This window comes from Drosophila suzukii (genome assembly GCF_043229965.1).
Source record: "Drosophila suzukii chromosome Y unlocalized genomic scaffold, CBGP_Dsuzu_IsoJpt1.0 scf_Y1, whole genome shotgun sequence".
Classification (NCBI taxonomy): Eukaryota; Metazoa; Arthropoda; class Insecta; order Diptera; family Drosophilidae; genus Drosophila; species Drosophila suzukii.
This window is the reverse complement of record NW_027255895.1, coordinates 63,261-86,264: the sequence shown is the minus strand read 5'-3', so window position 1 is coordinate 86,264 and position 23,004 is coordinate 63,261. Positions and strand designations below refer to the sequence as shown.

Below are 23,004 nucleotides of genomic sequence, written 5' to 3'. Positions count from 1 at the left end.
AGCGGCCATGTTATCCAATTGTGTTTTAATGCTGACAAATGGCCGAGGTCAAGTTGCCATAAATTCGGGACGGCAAATGCCATTAGGTGGTCCACTGGCAGGCACTTTAAGTGAAAATCGATACAGAGCCACGGCGCTTTCCCAGCTTTCCCTGCTCATTATGGGCCACAAATGAACCGCACAGCCAAACACAAACAAACGGACGGAAATGAAACGGAAATTCTCATTTATGGCGCCCTTGACGCCATTTCCAGTTTGGTCGCTATCTATTCGGCCCTGACAAGTTGGCACTGCTCGCTGATTTCAGATGCAGATTGCGATTGCAGGCCCTGATTGCAACAGCCATGAGATTTATGGTCCACATACCCAGTGCTGACCCAGTAACTGATAGGAAAACTGGACCAGCCAGCATGATAGTCACACACTCTGGGTGCAGTGTACCCTGAACTTTTCACCTTGAGGTTTCGTTTGCGGTTCTCGGAATTGGAACTATGCTGCGAACACTGCCGCAAATTAGTTTTTACACCTGACTGACTGCGAACAGCATGTCGTTTGATCCCTCGAAGGGTCTCCGAGGTGTATTTTAATTGTCCTCCAATCACAAGTCTAGACTACAAAACGAGAGAGCTGCCTCAGCTATTTATTTGTGGAATGCGCACGCTTGTGTAAATACAGAAAGGTCCTTCGTTTCGCTTTATGACATTCCCACACAAAGGACGCGAGGGGATGGGTGCCAAATCTAATTTGAAAAGTACTAACCCGTAACGGAGCAAGGGCCATATATCAAAAGAAGCTGCTAACCCAAAACCCGGCAAGCCAGGAATTTACGAGCGGACACCCCAAACATGTTAACCATAAAATTGTTCGTAGACCCACCTAAACCAACTTTAAGGAAGCCCTTTAAGTTTGAGTAGCCCGAACCAAGTAAGTAGTTCCCTGAAAGAAGAAAGTCCAGTGGCCTACCAAAAACCTTCAATGGTAATTCAAATCTTTTGGTTAGCTTACTTATTCTGTGCATTAACCGAAAAAACATTGTTTTTTATGAAAACGAGTTTTAAGGTTTACACAGTTTTGGGAATCATGACTTATAATACTCTGGTTATACTTAAACAAGATACAAAATCGAATAAAGTATATTAAGGAAAATGCGTTTTATAAACAGAGAATAAGAAGGACCCCTTAAAGACCTAGACTAAAGTATGTTTAGATGGAAAGTTGTGACCCAGTTAAAAAAAGTGTCTAAATATTTATAGTGTGACAAGAAAGGAATTTGTTTAATTTGTATATTTTAAATTATTTAGTGATTTTTTGCTTTTTTTTAGAGTAACAGTCTCAGTGATCGCCAATGGAATAGGTAGCAAGAATACTTAGAACTGCCGGATGCCGTTCATCAATTTGAAAGGACGCGTTGGGGAGACTTATACCCTCCCTATAACGATGTGGGTGGCGTTGACTTAGCTTCAGAATGGCCTTTTAAGGAAAGACATTCCGACTCCGTCTGTTGTGCTCCAGAGCCATCTCAAAGAAGCGACGGGCATTGTCCAGATCACCCATCCTCCAAAAACAGTGGGCTATCCCAACGCGAACATCCTCGGGTCCTCGAGGATCTGCCATTTGGACTCTTTTGAAGAAGCCCAAGGATCCTGGCGATCCACGTCCGATCAGGGCCAGAATATGGTTCGACTTCTGTCTGAGGATATCGACAACCAGGGCAACTTCCTCTGGGACTGCTGGGTGGTAGCAACAGGGCGAATCCCTTGACTCCCCATGCCGCACAGGATCGTCAACGAACCGACCATAATTCGTTTCATATGGACAAACAATCGCCATATCTGCGTATGTTTGATGATGTTCCTAGTTTCGATAGCGATGCCGATATGGGATGTAGACAACGTGGTCGCAGAGATAGTAAACTTGCTAGCGTTTCAGTGGGCAGGAAACATCTCGTGGAGCCACTGGAGCACCCTACTGACACTCGGAATCTTACTAGCTAATGGAGAAAGGATGTTAGTTTATTTTGCTGTAAAGGATTATCCGGCCGATTTTAAATGGGGTAATGTGTGGAAGACCCAACAAAAGAGGCTCCTCTGCCTTTGCACAAAAACCAGACTTCTTGGAAGAAGGATAGCATTGTACTTATGAACACTAGGATTAGAGAACCTCATTTGATCATATTATCTTAATTTAATAAAAATCGGACTACAATATCATACAGCTGCTACAGGAAAGTTCGGAAAATAATTGTCAAAATAATACCCATGCGCTGGTAAATTGAAATGTAACATTTTCTTAATATTTCTGTAATTATTTTTTAGTTTTCTAAAAATCTTAAAACTCTTTGATTCCATAGGGATAACCTGCAAGGGTGTATAAACTTCGGCTTGCCGAAGTCAGCTACCTTTCTTGTATCTCCAATTTAGTACATCGAATGGCTCCAGATGACGGCCAAGATTGTCAGTAGTGTGTTCCAGGGGTTCCACAAGATGTTTCCTGCCCAGTGAAGCCCAGTATCAAGTGTACTAACTCCTCCGCGACCACTCTGTCTAGATCCCATATCGACATCGCTCCCGAAACTACGAACATCATCAAACAGACGATGACATGGCGTTTATTTGCCTATATAAAACGAAAAATGGTGGGTTCGTTTGCGTTCCTGGGCTACATGGCTAAGAAGCTGTGGAAAAACACCTTTAGCAAATGAAAAAGAGTTAAACAAGTGCTTTACCTTTCTTCTTTCTTCGAAAAGAAATCTGAGAAAATGTCTTTCAGAAAAGCGAACTGAATCGGTCGACACCGAAAATGAAAAGGAAATTTGATTAAATGACACTAAGCACGTTGACATTTAGTGATGCGTTGCTGAGCACTGTTCAGTTCTATCGATAGATCGCATTTTCCAAAACTTGTAAGTTTAGAGAACTAGTTCATCTGCAATTTTGAATTTTATATTTAAAATACCAAAATACATGAAAACAACAGAGCTGCTATACTGCCTTACCTTTCTTCTTTCTTCTTAATATCTCGAGAGCCACCCAATGCTTTCTTCTTAAGAAACCATCAAACTTTAATAATAGGTATGAAATGCTTCTTTGGTTAATAAACATTTAATATTTGATCAATAGCCTGTTCACTGAGCAGTGTTCAATGTAAATGCCAGGGCTGCAGTTTAAAATCACTTTTTTTAAGATACCGCCATTTGCTCTGTTTTAGTCTATCAATATTTACCTGTGTGCCAAAAACGTTCCAAGTTGGTAAGCTGAGTAGAGGGTACATGATAGTCGAGGCATTCGACTGTAGCATTCCCTCTTGATAAATTTAGATATATTTCCTTTGTTTCCCTCGGCTAATTCCACTTATTTCCCCGAAAAGTATGCCACAGAAAGTGACCAAGGAAAATTGCAGGACTGAGCAAACGCTTTTCCTTTTGTTCTAGGACTGCTCATGCTATTTTCCCTTTTGTCCTTTTGTGTTTTTCTTTATTTTCGGAGTGGTTCAATAAAAATTCGAGCTTTTTCAATTAAAAGTAATATTTTTTCGTCTTTGAAGCGTTGTTTTCATTTTATTTTGAATAATAGATTTTGGTTTCCAGCAGACTTCATAACTGCATATTAAAAATTTACAAATGAATTAATAATATATTTACCAACGTGGTAAAGTGTATTTAACTACGATAAATTGCAAATGGTGTATCCCTAAAAGTGTTCGCCATACACAAATTTCGATGAACTTTTTAATCAAGAGCCTGCTTTGAAAAGGGGTTCAAAAAACAAATGAAAAAAATTTTTGATAAAGCTAAAAATTAACTTAAATTTTAACATGTAGGTATTTTTTTGGCATTTACATAATGCAAATTGAATTTGATGAACATACAAATCTCAATGTAAATGCATAAATACAGTGCCAATAAAAAGTTAGTGGATAAGTGCTGTTTACCCCACAATTATTGAGTTCTTATAGAAGAGTTTTTCTCAGAAGAGCTCGAAAAAAGTGATATGCACTGACAAAAAAGGCTCATCCCTGGTCACACGGAAATATTGACAGGCACACAGGACTTAAGCGAAGATTAACTGCAGTCAGTGTGTGCATGCCATTTTCCCCATTTTCCCACATATGCACGGCACGTATTTGAATTATGTGTGCCAGTGAGCACGGAAAATATACACACGCCAATGTCAGACGGGGAAAAATATAAATAAATATATAAGCCCGACATTCTGAATATTTTCCCCCCTTTTCACTGGGAAAATCGCTCATCGGCAACTTCTTTTTTTGCACTGATACACAAATTAGTCTCGGCCACGCCCACTAATCATGGCGCCAAGGCAAGGCGGAAAATTGCTAGCCGATTAAATTGGCAATCAAGTGAAAAGACATCAGCAGTATGATTTTCACACAGACTGTGCGGCAAAGTCCTCTCATCTTCGCTCCAGTAAATGGCATAATTACATGTAACTAGCCCAAAAAGTTTACATTTATGAGCGACTGGCGGCTGTCGCCCGTTACCTGTTCGCTGCGTCTGTTGCTTTAATAATAATAATAATTGTTTTTTATAGGCTTTTAAAGAATGTTTGGGAATAACTGTAAGTTGTAATTTGTAATATTTTAATAGTAAAAAAAAAACAATTTTTAAGGCATCGTGCGCAAGAAAAAATGTTTAAATATTCCAGTTTTGCGGTAAAACATTTTGTGATGCAGCGGAATTTTAATAAATTCCTTATATTCAAGTGTGAAATAATTTAGTACATCACAGGGGATATCAAATGTTGTTGCATTATATTTTAAGTGGGTTCATTAAAGTTTTAATTTCACTGGCTGAATGAATCCGAATGACCTTTTCGCTCTTTGACCGCGTTTGCTGAGCACAGAGGTGATGGTAAAAGAACTCTCTGATTGCAATTGACCTCGAGACTCACTTATCCCCTATCTCATCGCGCTGACGGACATCCAGACACCATCTGGGCATATTTTAATTACCATTTAGGCAAACGTAAAAAGGAATACCCAAAGAAAAAAGAGAACATTAAAGGCCAACTGCAGACGCCTCTGCCGCGCCACTTAACCCCTGAGTAGTAGGGAAAGACGGGTTCTGGGACAATTAGCATATTTGTTTCCGCCCCAGAACGTTTAACTGGTAAATTGTCTAAGATTCTCTCCTTTCCACAAATGGGTCATAAACATGTCATAAAAGGGATTCAAGCAAGAGCTACCCGAACATGCGCACCTGTCAATTACCTGACCGCAATAAAAGGGACACATGCACAACCCAGAAGGCGCACGCTCATTGACAAGATCATGGACCTCAAGCAAGAGCTACCCGAACATGCGCACCTGTCAATTACCTGACCGCAATAAAAGGGACACATGCACAACCCAGAAGGCGCACGCTCATTGACAAGATCATTGGCCTCACGCCAACGACCTCATACGAGCTCATACGACGTTCCCATAATAGGGGTTGAAATCACGACCGCGCAACAACTCGCAAGTAGCCGACATATCTCAGTCAAGGAAATATTTTCCATTCTCCGTACCTGTAATTTTAACTCGAAATAAAAAGTCAGAAGTTTATTTTGTAGCATAATAATACATTTATTCATTTATTTTGGTATTGCGAACATTTTTGTTATACATAGAAATTAATTTTCTGCTTTGATTCCGACGATTTGCATAGAAGAAGCAGGCGCACGTTTCCGACGTCATTTATGGATTACAAAATGTAAAGTATTCACCATAATTCGTAGTTTTGAGATCATGTCCACCTCGATTCATGAACATAGATTTTGTGTTTAGAAGATATTGAAAATGCTGACCAGTTATCTCTCCTTTAAATTGTTCAATAAATTGGTAAATTTCCTCATGAAATTTCATTTTGTTAATTCTATTTTCTTGTAGGTCTTTACACATCTAGTCTCAACTTTAAAATGATGTATAACAATTATTTTATTGTTTTGGAGCTACTTTTAAAAAATGTCAAAATAATGTATGCATTGTTTAGAGCACAACCCCGCCCTTAAGGTGTGTTTCACAATAGGGAAACCGGTTTCCTTTAAACCTGTTTAATGACGGACAGCCCATTTCCTCGATATTAATGAGCTGACGACTCCCAAAAAACTTCTGTAGAAATCGTTTCTTTTCCACACCTTTACAAATAATTTGTTTTCCGCTAGTAATTGTCCTTAGATACTTTCGAGTTTGTGGAAAACTGTTCTCTCCATCGTTCCAAAAAATGTTGTGATGTGTATTGGTTAACCAAATTGCAGTCTTTCGAGATTTTGTATTTAGCAAAGTAAAATCATATGGTGGTTCTATTAAAATACTATTATTCAAGTTTGGATCTTTTTCGAATACAATTCCAATTTCCTTTAAAATAAAATTATTATTATTATCAAAGAAACTTTGAACATCAATCGAAACAGTATCATTCAACATTTTTCTAATGTTAAACAATTCGTTGTACTAGTCCGTTTAATGGGTTATATTCAACTAAACGGTCATGTATGAGGAGACAGTAAGCTTGGGTATTTTCATGACTTGGTGTCTTCAGTTCTATTGAAATTCTCACATCAATAGGACCAGTTTTCACTGATTCGTTTTGATATGAAAGATCAACCACAATAATAGGGGCCTTCAATTTAAATTCATTGTGATTCACGATTATAGTAACTAGATTGAAATCTTGTATACATTTCATATAGGTGAGCGAGCATACTGATTCTTACTAAAATCAACATTCAGATTATCATATGGATATGACTCTGAATTCAAGTGAACTTTCAAGTTTGATAAGTTATTTGTGATAAGTTCTCCATTTAGTGTAAATCCAATTATAGCAAATCTTGGTTTATCGCGGTTAGCCGACAATTTCACATTCCAGCTGTGTTGACTTCCATACCCCAATTTGGGGTTAACATATGAATCCCAACTCCGGAATGCGATTGGTAGGTTTACACCACTTTTAATAATATCGTACATCTTAATTTTTGCAAAATCGCTCGGAGTTACATAAGGAATTTTCCAGGTTATATTCGTCATTTTCAACTTAAAAGTTTGTTCATTTCTGGTTTGTTCAAACACATCACCAAGATTCTTAGTTAGCATCAACACTAGTTCGTGTTTACAATTTAACAAAACTTTTTTATAATCCTCAGCAAATCCCAATAAATTTTTTAATGGTACAGAAAAGTTAAAGTGGGGTCCCGTAAATATTTCGTCCCCACTGCCCCATCCGGAATTTAATAGATTTTGACTTTGAAGATTATCCAGAGATATATAATTTTTTAGGGTTGTAGTCATACCGACAAATCGTGTTTTATCAATCTCACATCCATTTATTTCGTATTTAATTTCATCCAAAAAGTAAGCCATACAATTATTTTTAAAAAAAGTGGTAACATTTTCAGTTGTAGGTCCATTCGGTGAATCTTTTCTAATAATTCCTTGAAAATTAAAATAACTTTCGTGAGGAAGCACGTACAAGTCTTGATTTTGAATAGTAATTCGAATTTCATCGTTTGGCTTAAATGTTTGATTATACGATGAATAAGTATGAAACTCTTTCTTCGAAATACTCTCATCTGAGTAAACCTTTTCTCGAACATTTAAAATTTCGTTCATTGTTTTCCTTTCCACCTTTTATATTATACTCGAAGCTTCAAGCCTAACGACTTTAAAAATAGTTTATTTTTCAAAGAAAGTGAGCTTCTTTTTACTTTTGATCCTCTTTCTATAGCTTTACAATTAGTAATGCTTGGCTGAGGACTTAAGCTAAGTCTTTTATTATAAATAATCATTCTATTAACCGAATGTGCATGCGAATCGAAACGTTTTCACCACGTAAATTCACCAAATCACCGTTTTGATCAACTATGCGTATAGATAGTGTGCTTATTTCGTCACAGTTGATTGGTGAATAAATTAGGTTATGTGGTGTCACTGTCATTTTATACCCAGGCGGAACATTAATGCCAAACTCATGTAATGTATGATTCGGTGTATTATCTACATATGAACCGCTGATTATATTACATTCCAAACGAATTGTATTAATTTTTAATATGTTCACGGTCTGATCTGATCGATAGGTTTTTGTAGGATGTGGTTCTAGTACTTTTTGATGGAAACCAAACAGGTGTCCAACCGATCTTTCCTTATTAAAGTAAACTGACTCTCGCATGGTAGTTATTTCAACTTGAAGTGTATTATTATTACTTTGAATTTTAAATGTATTTTCAAGGTTATAGTCTTTTAGTTTATTGTAAATGAAATCGGTGATATCATTCAATTCATATGATCCAGTTGGAATTGTAATAACCTTGTCACCGATGTGGAAGAGGTTATTTTTTTCATCAATATTTGGAATCGAATTATACATATTAAAATCGATAGGAGCGCACTCATTTCGACCATTCACTTCGATAGGTGGAAAAAAGTTTGTATTTATAATGGAACTATTTCCATTCAAGGATAATGCAAGTGATCTAGACATATTGAAATCTCTTGATAAACTGTGGGATTGTAGGTATCTAACCAAGCTTTATATTGAAATTACTACTTAAATCATAATAAATTGATCAAATCCTTTTCTGTATCTTCCGTTATCCATTTCGTTATCCTTGCTAATTAATAGGAATCCGTGCTTGTCCTCCCAACATTTTTGACAAATTTTCACAAATGTTTCATAATTCATATCAGTGTTAATATGGTCCCGATATATATGCCGCATATTTAAATCATCTTGCTTAAACATTATAATAAAGTTGGCATTGTCACGAATCAGATGTTTAGGTATATGACTATACGTTTTAGCTTCACTGGTGTCTAGTACACCCTCATTATGGGAGAATGTATGATATCCCATTCCTTTAATCGGTTTGATTAATTTCTCCAAGTACTCATATTTAGGTTGATATAAACTTTTTGAAAATATATAAACATTTTCGAATTTTAATCCATTAGGACTCTCTATTAGACTTAACATAATATTAGTTTTACCACAATTCGAAGGCCCAACAATTAGAGCCCTTATTGTGTTCGGTAAGAGAGCACTATGTCGTGGCGGTAGATTTTTCTCGTTTTCATCGTTAATATTTCTAACTACAATTTTTTGCTTCTGACTTATTAAACGCATCTTTTAACCTAATGTACCTCATTCAATGAGAAATCTTTGATGATTAAACATCAATAAAATGGGGAAACGTTTTTATAATCGCATCAGTCGTATTTTTAATTGTAAACACGGTGGTGGTCTTGTCGATAAGCTAATTAATACATTACCGTTTGAAGCCCATATTCCGAAATATATTTTTTGTGGACCGGGTACAAAGTTACAGAAACGGTTGGAACGTGGTGATCAAGGAATAAACCCATTGGATGAAGCTTGCAAAGAGCACGATATCGCATATTCTCAAAACAAGGCATTGAGTGAACGACATAGGGCAGACTCCATATTAATTGACAAAGCCTGGTCGCGTGTCAAGGCACCAGATAGCAGTCTTGGTGAAAGAGCAGCAGCATACTTTGGTACAAATATAATGAAAGCCAAGAAAAAATTTGGTATGGGATTGAATAAAACGGAAAAGAAAGGAAGGAAAAAGATATTGAAGAATAAAATGAAGAAGACAAACCCTTCGACTGTAATTAATGCTGCTACTAAGACATTAAAAAAAACAAAAACCATTAAACATTATGAGTGCAATTAAAGTTGCACGTAAATCAATTCATCAATCAATGGGTTCTAAGAAAAATGTTAAAGTACCTCGTGCTATTAATGTACCCAAAATTGGAGGTTTTCTACCAATCGTGCCGATCTTGACAGCCCTCAGCGCTCTTGGTAGTTTAGCAAGTGGTAGTGCAGCAATTGCAAAAACAATTAACAATGCGAGAATGGCTAAGGAAGATATGGAGGAGAAAAAACGTCACAATAGGAAAATTGAAAGTGTTGCTATAGGAGAAGGATTATATCTCCAGCCCTATAGAAAGGGTTATGGTTTCTTTCTTAAGCCCTATAGTAAGGGGAAAGGAATTAAAAAGCGAAAAAACTAATTTCTCTGCTACCCAATAGACCACTATCAAATATCGACATTATACATTTTGCTAGGAAATATATCCCACATTTTAGAGGGGTGTTTATGAGAGATCTACTCCCAGAAGCACCAAAAAGTAGGGAGTGTGGTATAGTAAACTTAGATAATTCACGATCAAGTGGTACACATTGGGTTGCATATAATAAAAACAAGGAAGAACGCTATAGTCGAGTACCTCGACTATCAGATACCCGTTACTCAAAGGGAAATGGAGATATGCAAGCAGCAAAGCGAAATTAAAATGCGCCACCTACCGGCGGTAGACAGATTTAAGCGTTATGGGCGTTAGAGTGGGCGTGGCAAAATTATTTTTGGATCAATCGATAGGTATTGACGACACCAATACATTTCAGTTAAAATTTTTTATCTAGCATGCAAATTGTGGGCGTCACAGGTTTTCGCGGTTTGTGGGCGTTTAAGTGGGCGTGGCAAACTTTTTTTTAGGTCAATCGATAGGTATTGATGAGAACAATACATTTCAGTTAAAATGTTCTATCTAGCATCAAAACTGTAGGAGTTACAGTTTTGGGCGGTTTGTGGGCGTTAGAGTGGGCGTGGCAGTCTACTGAAACAAACTTGCGCTGCGTAAGAAGCTCAGGAATCAGGAAGCGCCAAATCTCAATAGCCTAGCTCTCATAGTTTCCGAGATCTCAGCGTTCATCCGGACGGACAGACAGACGGACAGACGGACAGACGGTCAGACGGACAGACGGACATGGCTAGATCGACTCGGCTAGGGATCCTGATCAAGAATATATATACTTTATGGGGTCGGAAACGCTTCCTTCTGCCTGTTACATACTTTCCGACGAATCTAGTATACCCTTTTACTCTACGAGTAACGGGTATAATAAAAATAATATACATTATTTCGACAGTTTTGAAAATCTTCAGCCATTTAGAGAAGTTGTGAAATACTTGGGACATAGAATACAATACAACTACGATAGAGTTCAAGACTTTGATACATACAACTGTGGACACCTGTGCCTCGCTTTTCTACTTTCTTTCGTAGAAAATGTGGAGTCAAAACCGGTATATTTAAATGGTTAATTTACATTTGGGGGGTTGAAAATCAATGTAAGGGTACGTGTATGTGTGAACTCTGTATGGTATAAAAAGTGGACCTGCACGCGTTTAAATTCACAGTCTAAGTTTCTACTTCACATCGAACGTCATCTAGAGGACAAGAATTTTTGATCATTCTTAACAAAAGAAGCCTATAACTGCTCATAACAGCTCAAAACAGCTGGTGACAGCTGGTGAAAAAAAGCCTATAACTGCTCATAACAGCTCAAAACAGCTGGTGACCAGCTTATAACAACTAGTAAACAACTAGTTAACAGCTACTAAACAGATAATAACCATCTAATAACAGCTATTAACCAGCTAAAACAAGTAGTAAGCAACTACGAAACAAGTACTGAACAACTGCAAAACAGGTAGTAAACATCAAAATACAGCTAAAAACAAGGAAGAACGCTATAGTCGAGTACCTCGACTATCAGATACCCGTTACTCAAAGGGAAATGGAGATATGCAAGCAGCAAAGCGAAATTAAAATGCGCCACCTACCGGCGGTAGACAGATTTAAGCGTTATGGGCGTTAGAGTGGGCGTGGCAGAATTATTTTTGGATCAATCGATAGGTATTGACGACACCAATACATTTCAGTTAAAATTTTTTATCTAGCATGCAAATTGTGGGCGTCACAGGTTTTCGCGGTTTGTGGGCGTTTAAGTGGGCGTGGCTAACTTTTTTTTAGGTCAATCGATAGGTTTTGATGAGAACAATACATTTCAGTTAAAATTTTCTATCTAGCATCAAAACTGTAGGAGTTACAGTTTTGGCGGTTTGTGGGCGTTAGAGTGGGCGTGGCAGTCTACTGAAACAAACTTGCGCTGCGTAAGAAGCTCAGGAATCTGTACGCCAAATCTCAATAGCCTAGCTCTCATAGTTTCCGAGATCTCAGCGTTCATCCGGACGGACAGACAGACGGACAGACGGACAGACGGACAGACGGACAGACGGACAGACGGTCAGACGGACAGACGGACAGACGGACAGACGGACAGACGGACAGACGGACAGACGGACAGACGGACAGACGGACAGACGGACAGACGGACATGGCTAGATCGACTCGGCTAGTGATCCTGATCAAGAATATATATACTTTATGGGGTCGGAAACGCTTCCTTCTGCCTGTTACATACTTTCCGACGAATCTAGTATACCCTTTTACTCTACGAGTAACGGGTATAACAACGTGGAACAACTGTATCAAGTCCAAAAAACTAAACAACCATCATGAATCAGGAAAACCAGATGAACATTGTAGTTAAAGAGTTCAATAAATTTAATAAAAAGACACTGCTATCGAAGACAAGGATGCCTGAAAATGTAAGATTTCCGATCCTCAAGGCGGAGCGCAAAACAACAAAGGTTGGAGAATCTATTGCTCTCGAGTTGGAGGAGCACATTCTGTACATGCCGGAAAGGTACACCTCTCTTCAAGATGATATCATCAATGAAATGGTTGATGGAAAATTTAATATTTATAAAAGTAATGACAATTTGTATTTAGAAATAAGTCAGTAATCATTTAAAAGATTGAGATTTTAAGATTATAACAATAAATACACTTTTTAAAATATAATGAAGAAAATGTATCGAATCTTTTTTTTTATTCGGAAATGGTATATAAATATTACAGATCTTGGCGTTCCCTAAACAGTATTTGTTTAGTAACTGAGGAGTGACTACATGAATTTCGGAAATTTTAAATTTTTCACCTATAAAGTTTGAACAATATACTACAATGAATATTTTGTCACAGTTAACCAAAGCTAGATTTGCTTTGAAGCGAAAATTCGATGATCTCAAACAAGTCAAAAATCACACGAATTTACAATTGGAGGAAACTTTTAAACCTATTACTGAACCCTTACATGAACTTGTTAAGGAAAATAAAAACAAAAGATTTCTAATGTAAAAGATAGAATAAAAGTAAAGCGTGAAATGAAGCAAATTAAGAAATACGATGATGATGAGAGAGAGCTTGACGATTTCTACTTTACAACTAATGAGAAAGATCCGCAGTCTAATCGAAACATAACTCCACCAAGGTCTTTCGATGATAGTGATTCCTATAATCAATTCTTTTCACAAACGAATATAGAGGAAGATATAGAAGAAGAGAAAAAGGAAAAAAGTGAAGAAGAAGGGACAGCACCTTTACCAATGTATACAGGAGAGGCCGATATGGGTGTGGATGCAGAGCTAGAAGATAATAACACTTGTTATAATTATGATTTTAATATCAGTAATTTGACCAGAGGAAATGTGTTGGATAAGGTTTATGGACCTAAAAAAAAGCGCAAACAATTCATTAACTTTGGGAGATAAAGAATTAAAAACTAAAAATAATAAAATAACATTTTCTAGTGGAATGAGTTGTGATCTGACTCCTGGTCTGTACTCTCTAATTTTTCTTAGTAAACCTGAAAACTATGATGATCAAGACTTGAAAATGTATAAAAAAATTATTTTAGAAACGAATATACATAGAGTAGGCTTTAAACCTAATAACAGAATCAAGGGTACACGAGCATACAAATATAGCCATATTATTAAGAAGTTGATAGACAAAGATTTCAGTCCTACAACGTCTACTCCACTTCGCTCAAAAACAGGCTTTGGTTACATGACTCTTCAGAAATCAAATCCAAACTATGTATATTGGAATGATGTAAATGAGTTAGTCGAACGATTGGAAATTTTAGTAGCATTAAAAGGAGCGGGTAACACCAGCCACAATAACGAAATTTTTTCAATATTAGAGGAATTGCGTGAAGAAAGGATTATATATTAATGAGTATAAATAGGAAGGACAAATATGTTTTACATTTATAAACATCATGTCTGTCGACAAGTTTGGACATTTTTCTGTTGATAAGGAACGATCAGAACATTTGAAAAGACGTGTTAATTCTACTGAGGGATTATTCATCGATGAGGACGGTAATCTAGATGCTCAAAATAAACGTATCAAAAACGGATCTAAGCCTTTAGACAACAATGATCTAGCAACGAAACAATATACTGATGAGATCCTCGGAAAGTTGGGAGAAGACTTAAGAAAAATTATAACTCAAAATGTTAATCGTCGACTCACAAAAATTTCAAGCTTAGAAAATAAAATTGAATTGAATAGTAAGAGGGCAGACAGCACTGACCAAATTTTTGCCAAAATTCTGGAAAAGATTAAAACCATATCATTACCGAAAAAAAACACAATTGAGTTAGAAGGTGTCGCTTTTCAGCCTATTAGAAGAATATGATTAAGCGAGAAATCGTAAATGAGTTGCACGGACCATCTCGAAAAAACTTTCAACGAAGACGAGTGATTACAAGGGGTATAAACGATCTGTGGCAAGCAGATTTGGTTGAAATGGGAGCCTTTTCAAAATCTAATGATGGGTACCGATACTTGTTGACTGTTATAGACACATTTTCGAAATATGCTTGGGGTGAGGCATTAAAATCAAAAAATGCAAATGATGTTTCCCAAGCCATGGAGAGAATATTTAAATCGGGTCATGGAACACCAAGAAACCTGCAAACTCATGATGGCACTGAATTCTTTAATTCCAAATTTAAGGTGTTAATGAAAAGTTATAGGATAAATCATTATTCAACCTTCAGTACTCTAAAAACATCAATAGTTGAACGTTTCAATAGAACTCTTAAAGAGTTAATGTGGCGTGAGTTTAGTTTCAATGGAAAATATAAGTGGATAGATATGTATAAACAATTAATTAATAAATATAATAATAGAGAGCATAGAACAATAAAAATGAGTCAAAGTAAAGTCAATTCTTCCAATGAAAAACAAATATTACAAACATCGTATAATCACCTGAAAATATTTGTTGCAAGTAAATTCCGTAAGGGGGACCACGTTCGTATCAGTAAATACAAACATGTCTTTGAGAAAGGGTATACACCGAACTATACAACTGAAATCTTGAAAATTAGAAAGGTGAATAATACATACCCTAAAACATACATACTTGAAGATTTAGATGGTAGCCCGATTCAGGGCGGATTCTATAAAGAAGAACTGAAAAAAACACGATTTCCCCACACAAACCTAGTTGAAAAAATTGTAAGGCGAAAAGGAAATAAAGTTTTGGTTAAGTGGCTTGGGTTTTCAAAGACTAGCTGGATAAACAAGGAAGACATTTTGTAGTATAATAAATGATTTATTTAATTAATTTTTATTTACATATTATCTTATCTTATATTAAGTTTAATATTAATATTTTTGTACAATGTTTTAAATTAAAATTAAATATAATAAAAATACTTTTTACAAACTCAAAATCATTTTTATTATATTTTCCAAAGTCTCGATCATAATAAAACATCTCCAATTCAACTGATTTATAAAATAGTTATTTTTCAATATGTTCCTTTTGAAATTTAAGGCTATCTAATGATTCTCCATCGTTCACATAATTATTTTGTATCATCTCACCCAAGCAAAATGAATTTGATTCTAGCCGTTCAACATTTTCTAAAATATCTTTTTCAATTAATCTCTGATGTTTTATTGATGTCGTACCATGGTCTTCATTACTTAACTCTAAAAATTGTGTTTCATTAACATTACGTTTTCTTTTGTTATCTTTGCCACAAAGAATTTTTTTATTTACTTTAACTGTAGTTATTTTATGTGCTTTTGATCTAAACATTGTTCTATTACCATATAGTGAGGCCCCAGTTAATAAAACGTTTTTATAGTCTTCGATTGTAAGATTTCGTGAACTCACTCCCTTTGCTTTATTATGTGAAGATTTAACTTGATCTATTCTATAACAATAAACCTTTGAGCACAGACCTACAAATTCTGTCATGAGTTTACCGTTAAGCTCATCTTTAAAAAACCCTAAACTTTTTTGTTAACTCTTTTAAAGTTATATAGATTAATTCTTTCATCTGAATAGTCCGATCATTACGAATATCTTTATAAAAATCTTCAGTTTTTATTGTATAGATAAATAAATCAGTATCCATATAATTTAAGAGTAACTTTTCCTGAAACTTTGGCTTCATATATTGATAGTGAAAATCGTACATTTTCCATTTCGATAAGTCTAATACTGCAAATCCTAAATACATTGGCTTATTAAATAGAACGGACAATCTTTTCATTTGAATTGCATAGAAATTATCATTAATTTTAGTTGCACTATGAAAATTGGATTTTGAAATTAAAGTTTTGGCACAATGTGCTTTTCGTCCAGTCCTGGAGTTATCCGGAGCTTCCCATGAACTAATAAGCTTAATATCGACCCTGCGCTCGGGATCTTCCATTGTTTTTCCGTAAACAGAATTATTCATTAATTTAAAAAAATCTTTTTCAAATTTATTTTTTGCATTTTGTCTATGTAAAGTGTTTAGATCAATGTAATTCTTTAACCAAGGCTTTTTAAAAACTGAACACCTCTATGGATCTTTTTCAATACTAACCCATTCTGTATACATTGTTGCAAATTCCGATAATGTATTACATAATTTTTCTTATTTCCCAGGTCAGCAATTAATTTTTTTACCTTATCCTCTTTTCAGGCCAGACAATTTGACGGACAAAATGGAAGATCATTATGAAGATCATGTAAACGGTATGGATATATTAAGTCCACTTCCAAAAAATAACCGTATTTGCTATCGATTGGAATATTATTAATATCAAAATTGTCTATGTCTGTGGTAGATCCACTTAAAATCTTTATATGGTAAAGGTTGTGACATTGCCCAACCATACAAGTTATTCGCATCTACATACATTAAAAATGAAGACTCCTTCGAGGAATCATAATCTGACAGATATTTGTTATTTGCTTTTGTATATCTATGACAACATTGAACTAAACCACCTCGAATGCTACTTTGAATAAATCTATACATATCTATATCTATCAGCAATTCAAGTTGAATATTTGTAGATTTCAACATTGCCTCCCAAGATAGACCTGGTGTCGTAAAATACTGAGCTGGGTCAAGTGAATAAATTTGCATACAAATTTTTCGGAAGTTTTCAAAAATGTCGGTTAAAAGAAATACATCAGTTTTTAAATATTATTCTAAATAATCTTTAAGAGTCTACTAGCGGAGTCTAAATATTCATAGGGAAATATACCCTTCTTACGCATTAGTCGAAATTCTATATCATTACTGAAAAACGATTTTACAGTGTTCAATTGATCGTCAACTATTGTAAATTAGAAGCTAGGGTATCTAAACTTGACGGCATAAATCTATATGTATCGAGAAAACGAATTTCAAAACTATTTCCACTTAAACTTTTTATTTTCCTTGAGACAGAAAAATAGTTTTCCTTATTTATTGGTATTACGGAAATTTCACCGGGAATCTTTCCCAACTCTTGAATAAACAAATGACAGTCGTATTTTGAAAAATTATGAAAAAATACTGGTATGAATTTGTTAACTTTATAATCCAAGTTACACTTAGAGTGGGCTGCACCTCTAAAGCGACCTGTGAAATGACAATGATCTCTAACCCTATCAGTCCCTAAATCTTTCTGACAAATAGAACAATTCAATGAATTATCAAATATTTTCTGGTCATCCAAAGTCATTCTCATAGGAACTATTTTATTTAAGTAGTCATCACTCAATTTAGTTAAATTTTTTATCAATGAATCTACAAAACTTACTCCCGAATTTTTTCCTGTTTCTAAAACAAATTTATCTAGTCTAGAATCAAAAGCACACTTTATATAATACGCATATGATATTGGAATATGTTCATTAATATTAAATAGTTTAGGGCTCACTTCAAGATTTTTCGGTTCCAGAATGCATTCAAAATCCGCGTAGACAACGAATGGAACTTGAAGCTGATGTTGAACCTGGGTAAATTCCAATGTATTATTCTGGGGGTGTGGCATCTTTGAGACCTTTTTACTGCAGAGCGTTTTGTGTTTCAATGCAGCTTCCTCAGTTTTGGAAAAATTTAAACACACATTGCAGAAATATTGCGCCCTCTTCTGATTTCCTCTCTGAGCAGTCATTAGTCTTTGAATGAGAAATATATACAAATTATTTAATTGGTTAAAAGAGATAAAAATGAATAAAAGAATTTACCTTGAAATATTTTTAATGTACATGTAATGTCCATTTCCACCTTCTTCCAAAAACATCATATTGATATGAAGAGGCTTTTCCACTTCCGATTGAAAAAGTGGTCCAATTATTTCCCTCGTCTCTTCATTATATCCGAATACGTTTAAACTCATATGAGTATTCTTCTTTAAAAAATTTTTTATACATTTTATTTCAAGGGGGAAAGTCAACCCTGTGAAATCTAATATTATTTCATCACTTATACGAATTATCTCCAGCGATATATCAATATTATATGCCGAACATCTTTGCGGCCTGTTAACAATTTTCAAGGCAGAAATCAAAGCCCATTTAAAACAATAGTGGTCATTTTCGTTACAAACGTATGTTCATGGAAGATATTTTCTAAGTCAGAATCTTTGTTCATGATCGTCATTTTACTTTGAAAGCTTTTCATATCAATTTCTTCAGATTCATCTTTAAAAAGTATATACTCTGCAAATAGTTCAAAGTTGACTTTTGCTGAAGTATAACTTTCTAACAGAATGCTGAGATGAGGTAGCAGGGACAATCCAGCTTCACTCAAGAAACTCTCAGGTAAGATCAAGTCCGATCCATCGTTTACATACATGTAATGTAGTATTCTTCCCTTGAATCCCTCAGAAATTTTTTTATCTCTTCCGTCAAGGGGTTGAGTTGCATTTCGCTTATGCAACTCCGAACGGACATGATTTGCCCACTTATTCTTTAGCAAGAAACACTTGCAGGATTGGCAAAACTGATTTTGGTTATTCATTTTATTTTATTCGTTTTGTTAAAATTCTTTTTTCACGATCACTTTTTCACTTTTACTTAAGTTGTGTTTGACGTAGCAGAGTATCCCACTTCAAGACTATTTTTGGAAGACTAACTGTTGTCCTCGATCATTTATAGTGTTTGAAGTGGGTGTGAACGATAATATTGAAGATGAGAGATGCATACTTAAGATTTTTTTAAATTTGAAAACAATATAGGCAATTCTAGTAGGTTACATCGACTGTTCATTGGTTAGAAGAGATGAGAAGTATTGATTTTGAAAAATATTTGATACAAGTGTAACCATCAAATCGATAAAGGAGACACAAAATCATAGAATAAAGGAGAGTGTTGGTTAGAAGAGGTCGCGCATACTTTGCTGCAGGTGGGAAAGGAAAGGTCATTTTTTAGACACACCATCATACTCAGGTAGCCACTAGGGGACAGTTTGGAAAAAATCATTTCGAGTTTGGGAAAAAACAAAGATTTTCATTTGTTGAATTTCGAGAATGTACATTTTTGGGTAAAAGAAGAGGAAAAATCAAAGATTTTTCATTTCTTGAATTTCGAGAATGCATATTTTTGGGTAAAAGAAGAAGATGAAAACCTGTAGAAATTTCCTTATAAATCGTGTAAGCATATTTAAAAGGGTAAGACGAGATTGTTGACTTAGATAGACAACATGCATTCAGTTAAAATAAATAACTTTTTGAAAGTATTTGACGGAATTCTGTTCAATGCAGACTATGTACGGCTCCAGTTCATACAATCAAAACTCTTTGAATGTGAACGAGGTAATATAAAAACATCTTATCATGGAAATCATATGGACACCTGCGTGTGGAGCAATGATGCAGCCACTGAGGGAGTTGATACTTGTGTATGCCATCGAATTTCGGATTACAAACAAGGAAGAACGCTATAGTCGAGTACCTCGACTATCAGATACCCGTTACTCAAAGGGAAATGGAGATATGCAAGCAGCAAAGCGAGATTAAAATGCGCCATCTACCGGCGGTAGACAGATTTAAGCGTTATGGGCGTTAGAGTGGACGTGGCAAATTTATTTTTGGATCAATCGATAGGTATTGACGACACCAATACATTTCAGTTAAAATTTTTTATCTAGCATGCAAATTGTGGGCGTCACAGGTTTTCGCGGTTTGTGGGCGTTTAAGTGGGCGTGGCAGTCTACTGAAACAAACTTGCGCTGCGTAAGAAGCTCAGGAATCTGTACGCCAAATCTCAATAGCCTAGCTCTCATAGTTTCCGAGATCTCAGCGTTCATCCGGACAGACAGACGGACAGACGGACAGACGGACAGACAGACTGACGGACATGGCTAGATCGACTCGGCTAGTGATCCTGATCAAGAATATATATACTTTATGGGGTCGGAAACGCTTCCTTCTGCCTGTTACATACTTTCCGACGAATCTAGTATACCCTTTTACTCTACGAGTAACGGGTATAAAAAGAAGCACTGAACATTATGAATAAATACTGTAATCTAGAAAAAAGAATGAAAATGATTAAATAACATAATAAAACATGTTCGCAGTACCAAAATAAACTTCTGACTTTTTATTTTGAGTTAAAATTACAGGTACGGAGAATGGAAAATATTTTCTTGACTGAGATATGTCGGCTACTTGCGAGTTGTTGCGCGGTCGTGATTTCAACCCCTATTATGGGAACGTCGTATGAGCTCGTATGAGGTCGTTGGCGTGAGGCCCATGATCTTGTCAATGAGCGTGCGCCTTCTGGGTTGTGCATGTGCCCCTTTTATTGCGGTCAGGTAATTGACAGGTGCGCATGTTGAATCCCTTTTATGACCCATTTGTGGAAAGGAGAGAATCTTAGACAATTTACCAGTTAAACGTTCTGGGGCGGAAACAAAAATGTGTATTTGAAAATATTCCACATCTGAGAATCATTAACTTGTGAGATTTATTTTATTGGGGTTCTTTTGATTTCTAAATTAGTTTTACAATCATAGGAAACATTATTCCCCAACATTATCGGACATGTTCCTCTAAGATAACCATCTTTGAATACTTTGGGTGTGCGACCTTTCACACGTGCACAGCAACACCTGTGATAATGAGGCAAAAGGGTACGTGATTACACCTTTCCCCAACATGATCGGATATGTTCCTCTAAGATAACAACCTTTGGGTACTATGGTTGTGCGACCTTTCTCACGTACACGTTTTTCACCTGACTATTAATTGAACATAAGGAGGGGAAGGATACATGATCAATATTGTCACATGGGGATGTGGGGGCGATGGGGGCAATTAAGTATACTCTTTATAGACATGATCGTGACATTTTTATACCCGTTACTCGTAGAGTAAAAGGGTATACTAGATTCGTCGGAAAGTATGTAACAGGCAGAAGGAAGCGTTTCCGACCCCACAAAGTATATATATTCTTGATCAGGATCACTAGCCGAGTCGATCTAGCCATGTCCGTCTGTCCGGATGAACGCTGAGATCTCGGAAACTATGGGAGCTAGGCTATTGAGATTTGGCGTGCAGATTCCTGAGCTTCTTACGCAGCGCAAGTTTGTTTCAGCACAGTGCCACGCCCACTCTAACGCCCACAAACCGCCCAAAACTGTGGCTCCTACAGTTTTGATGCTAGAATAAAAATTGTAACTGAAATGGATTGTTCTCATCAATACCTATCGATTGACCCAAAAAAAAATTTGCCCATAATGCTTAGATCTGTCTACCGCCGGTAGGTGGCGCATTTTTTTTTTGGCTTTGCGTAGTTGGCTGACACTGCAAAATGTGCTGACTGCATTGGCCGGTCAGTGTGCCGTTGAGTCGGTGAGACGGTGAGTTAGTGAGACATATAATATGCTGATCAGCAATTCTCATATGCAGTGGGTGCTACTGAGCGCCTGGTACTGTTCCCAACTTGGCTACTGCTTGATTTGTTGGGTGTGGTCATGTTGAGTACCTTTGGGTACGAACATATACATTTTTCGTTTGCTGCAGTGAAACACGCAAAAAGTTTAATCAAACTCCACCAACTCGCCAAACCCTAAATCGTACAAGGGTGTATAAACTTCGGCTTGCCGAAGTCTGCTACCTTTCTTGTTTCTCCGTTTCAGTACATCGAATGGCTCCAGATGACGGCCAAGATCATCAGTAGTGTGCTCCAGTGGCTCCATAAGATGTTTCCTGCCCAGTGATGCCCAGTAGCAAGAATACTACCTCATTCGCGACCACTTTGTCCAAGTCCCATATCGACATCGCTCCCGAAACTACAAACATCATCAAACAGACGATGACATGGCGTTTATTGGCCCATATAAAACGAAAAATGGTGGGTTCGTTGGCGTTCCTGGGCTACATGGTTAAGAAGCTGTGGAAAAACACTTTTAGCAAATGAAAAAGAGTTAAGCAAGAGCTTTACCTTTCTTCTTTCTTCGAAAAGAAATCTGAGATAAGCGAACTGAATCGGTCGACACCAAAAATGAAAAGGAAATTATATTAAATGACACTAAGCACGTTGACATTTAGTGATGCGTTGCTGAGCACTGTTCAGTTCTATCGATAGATCGCATTTACCAAAACTTTCGAGTCCACAGAACTAGTTCATCTACAATTTGAAATTGTATTTGTAAAATACCAAAAGACATGAACAAAATTAAACAGTTTTACTATGAATTGAATCGTGATGTTGCTTTTAATTTGGTCAATGCATGAAGCAACATTTTATATGGATATTTCGTAATTGGTCCGGCTCTTATAAAATTTAGTTCGTTATTCTGAAATATTTAAAAAATACAATACACTGAAGTAGAAGAGGATATGGTCAAAAATAACGAAACTATAATTATTTCAATTCAAATTATGTTTATATTAATTATTTGTTTCATGACATTTATATGATAAAGCCGTCCGATTTATTTAAAATGTAATACGAGTAGAAGTTAATATGTGTGGGGTCGGAAACGT

General features: G+C 36.1%; 1 protein-coding gene across 1 annotated transcript; it reads right to left on the bottom strand.

The window, feature by feature from the left end:
- Positions 1–1,306: 1,306 nt before the first annotated feature.
- Positions 1,307–22,567, bottom strand: LOC139353903 (RNA polymerase-associated protein CTR9 homolog). The gene is made up of 6 exons (XM_070998118.1): positions 22,460–22,567; positions 22,158–22,408; positions 3,223–3,598; positions 2,996–3,156; positions 2,726–2,925; positions 1,307–2,674 (listed from the first exon to the last, which is right to left on the bottom strand). The coding sequence occupies exon 6, from the start codon at positions 1,828–1,830 to the stop codon at positions 1,474–1,476; it is 357 nt and encodes a 118-aa protein (XP_070854219.1). The 5' UTR covers positions 1,831–2,674; positions 2,726–2,925; positions 2,996–3,156; positions 3,223–3,598; positions 22,158–22,408; positions 22,460–22,567; the 3' UTR covers positions 1,307–1,473.
- Between the last annotated feature and the right edge of the window lie 437 nt (positions 22,568–23,004).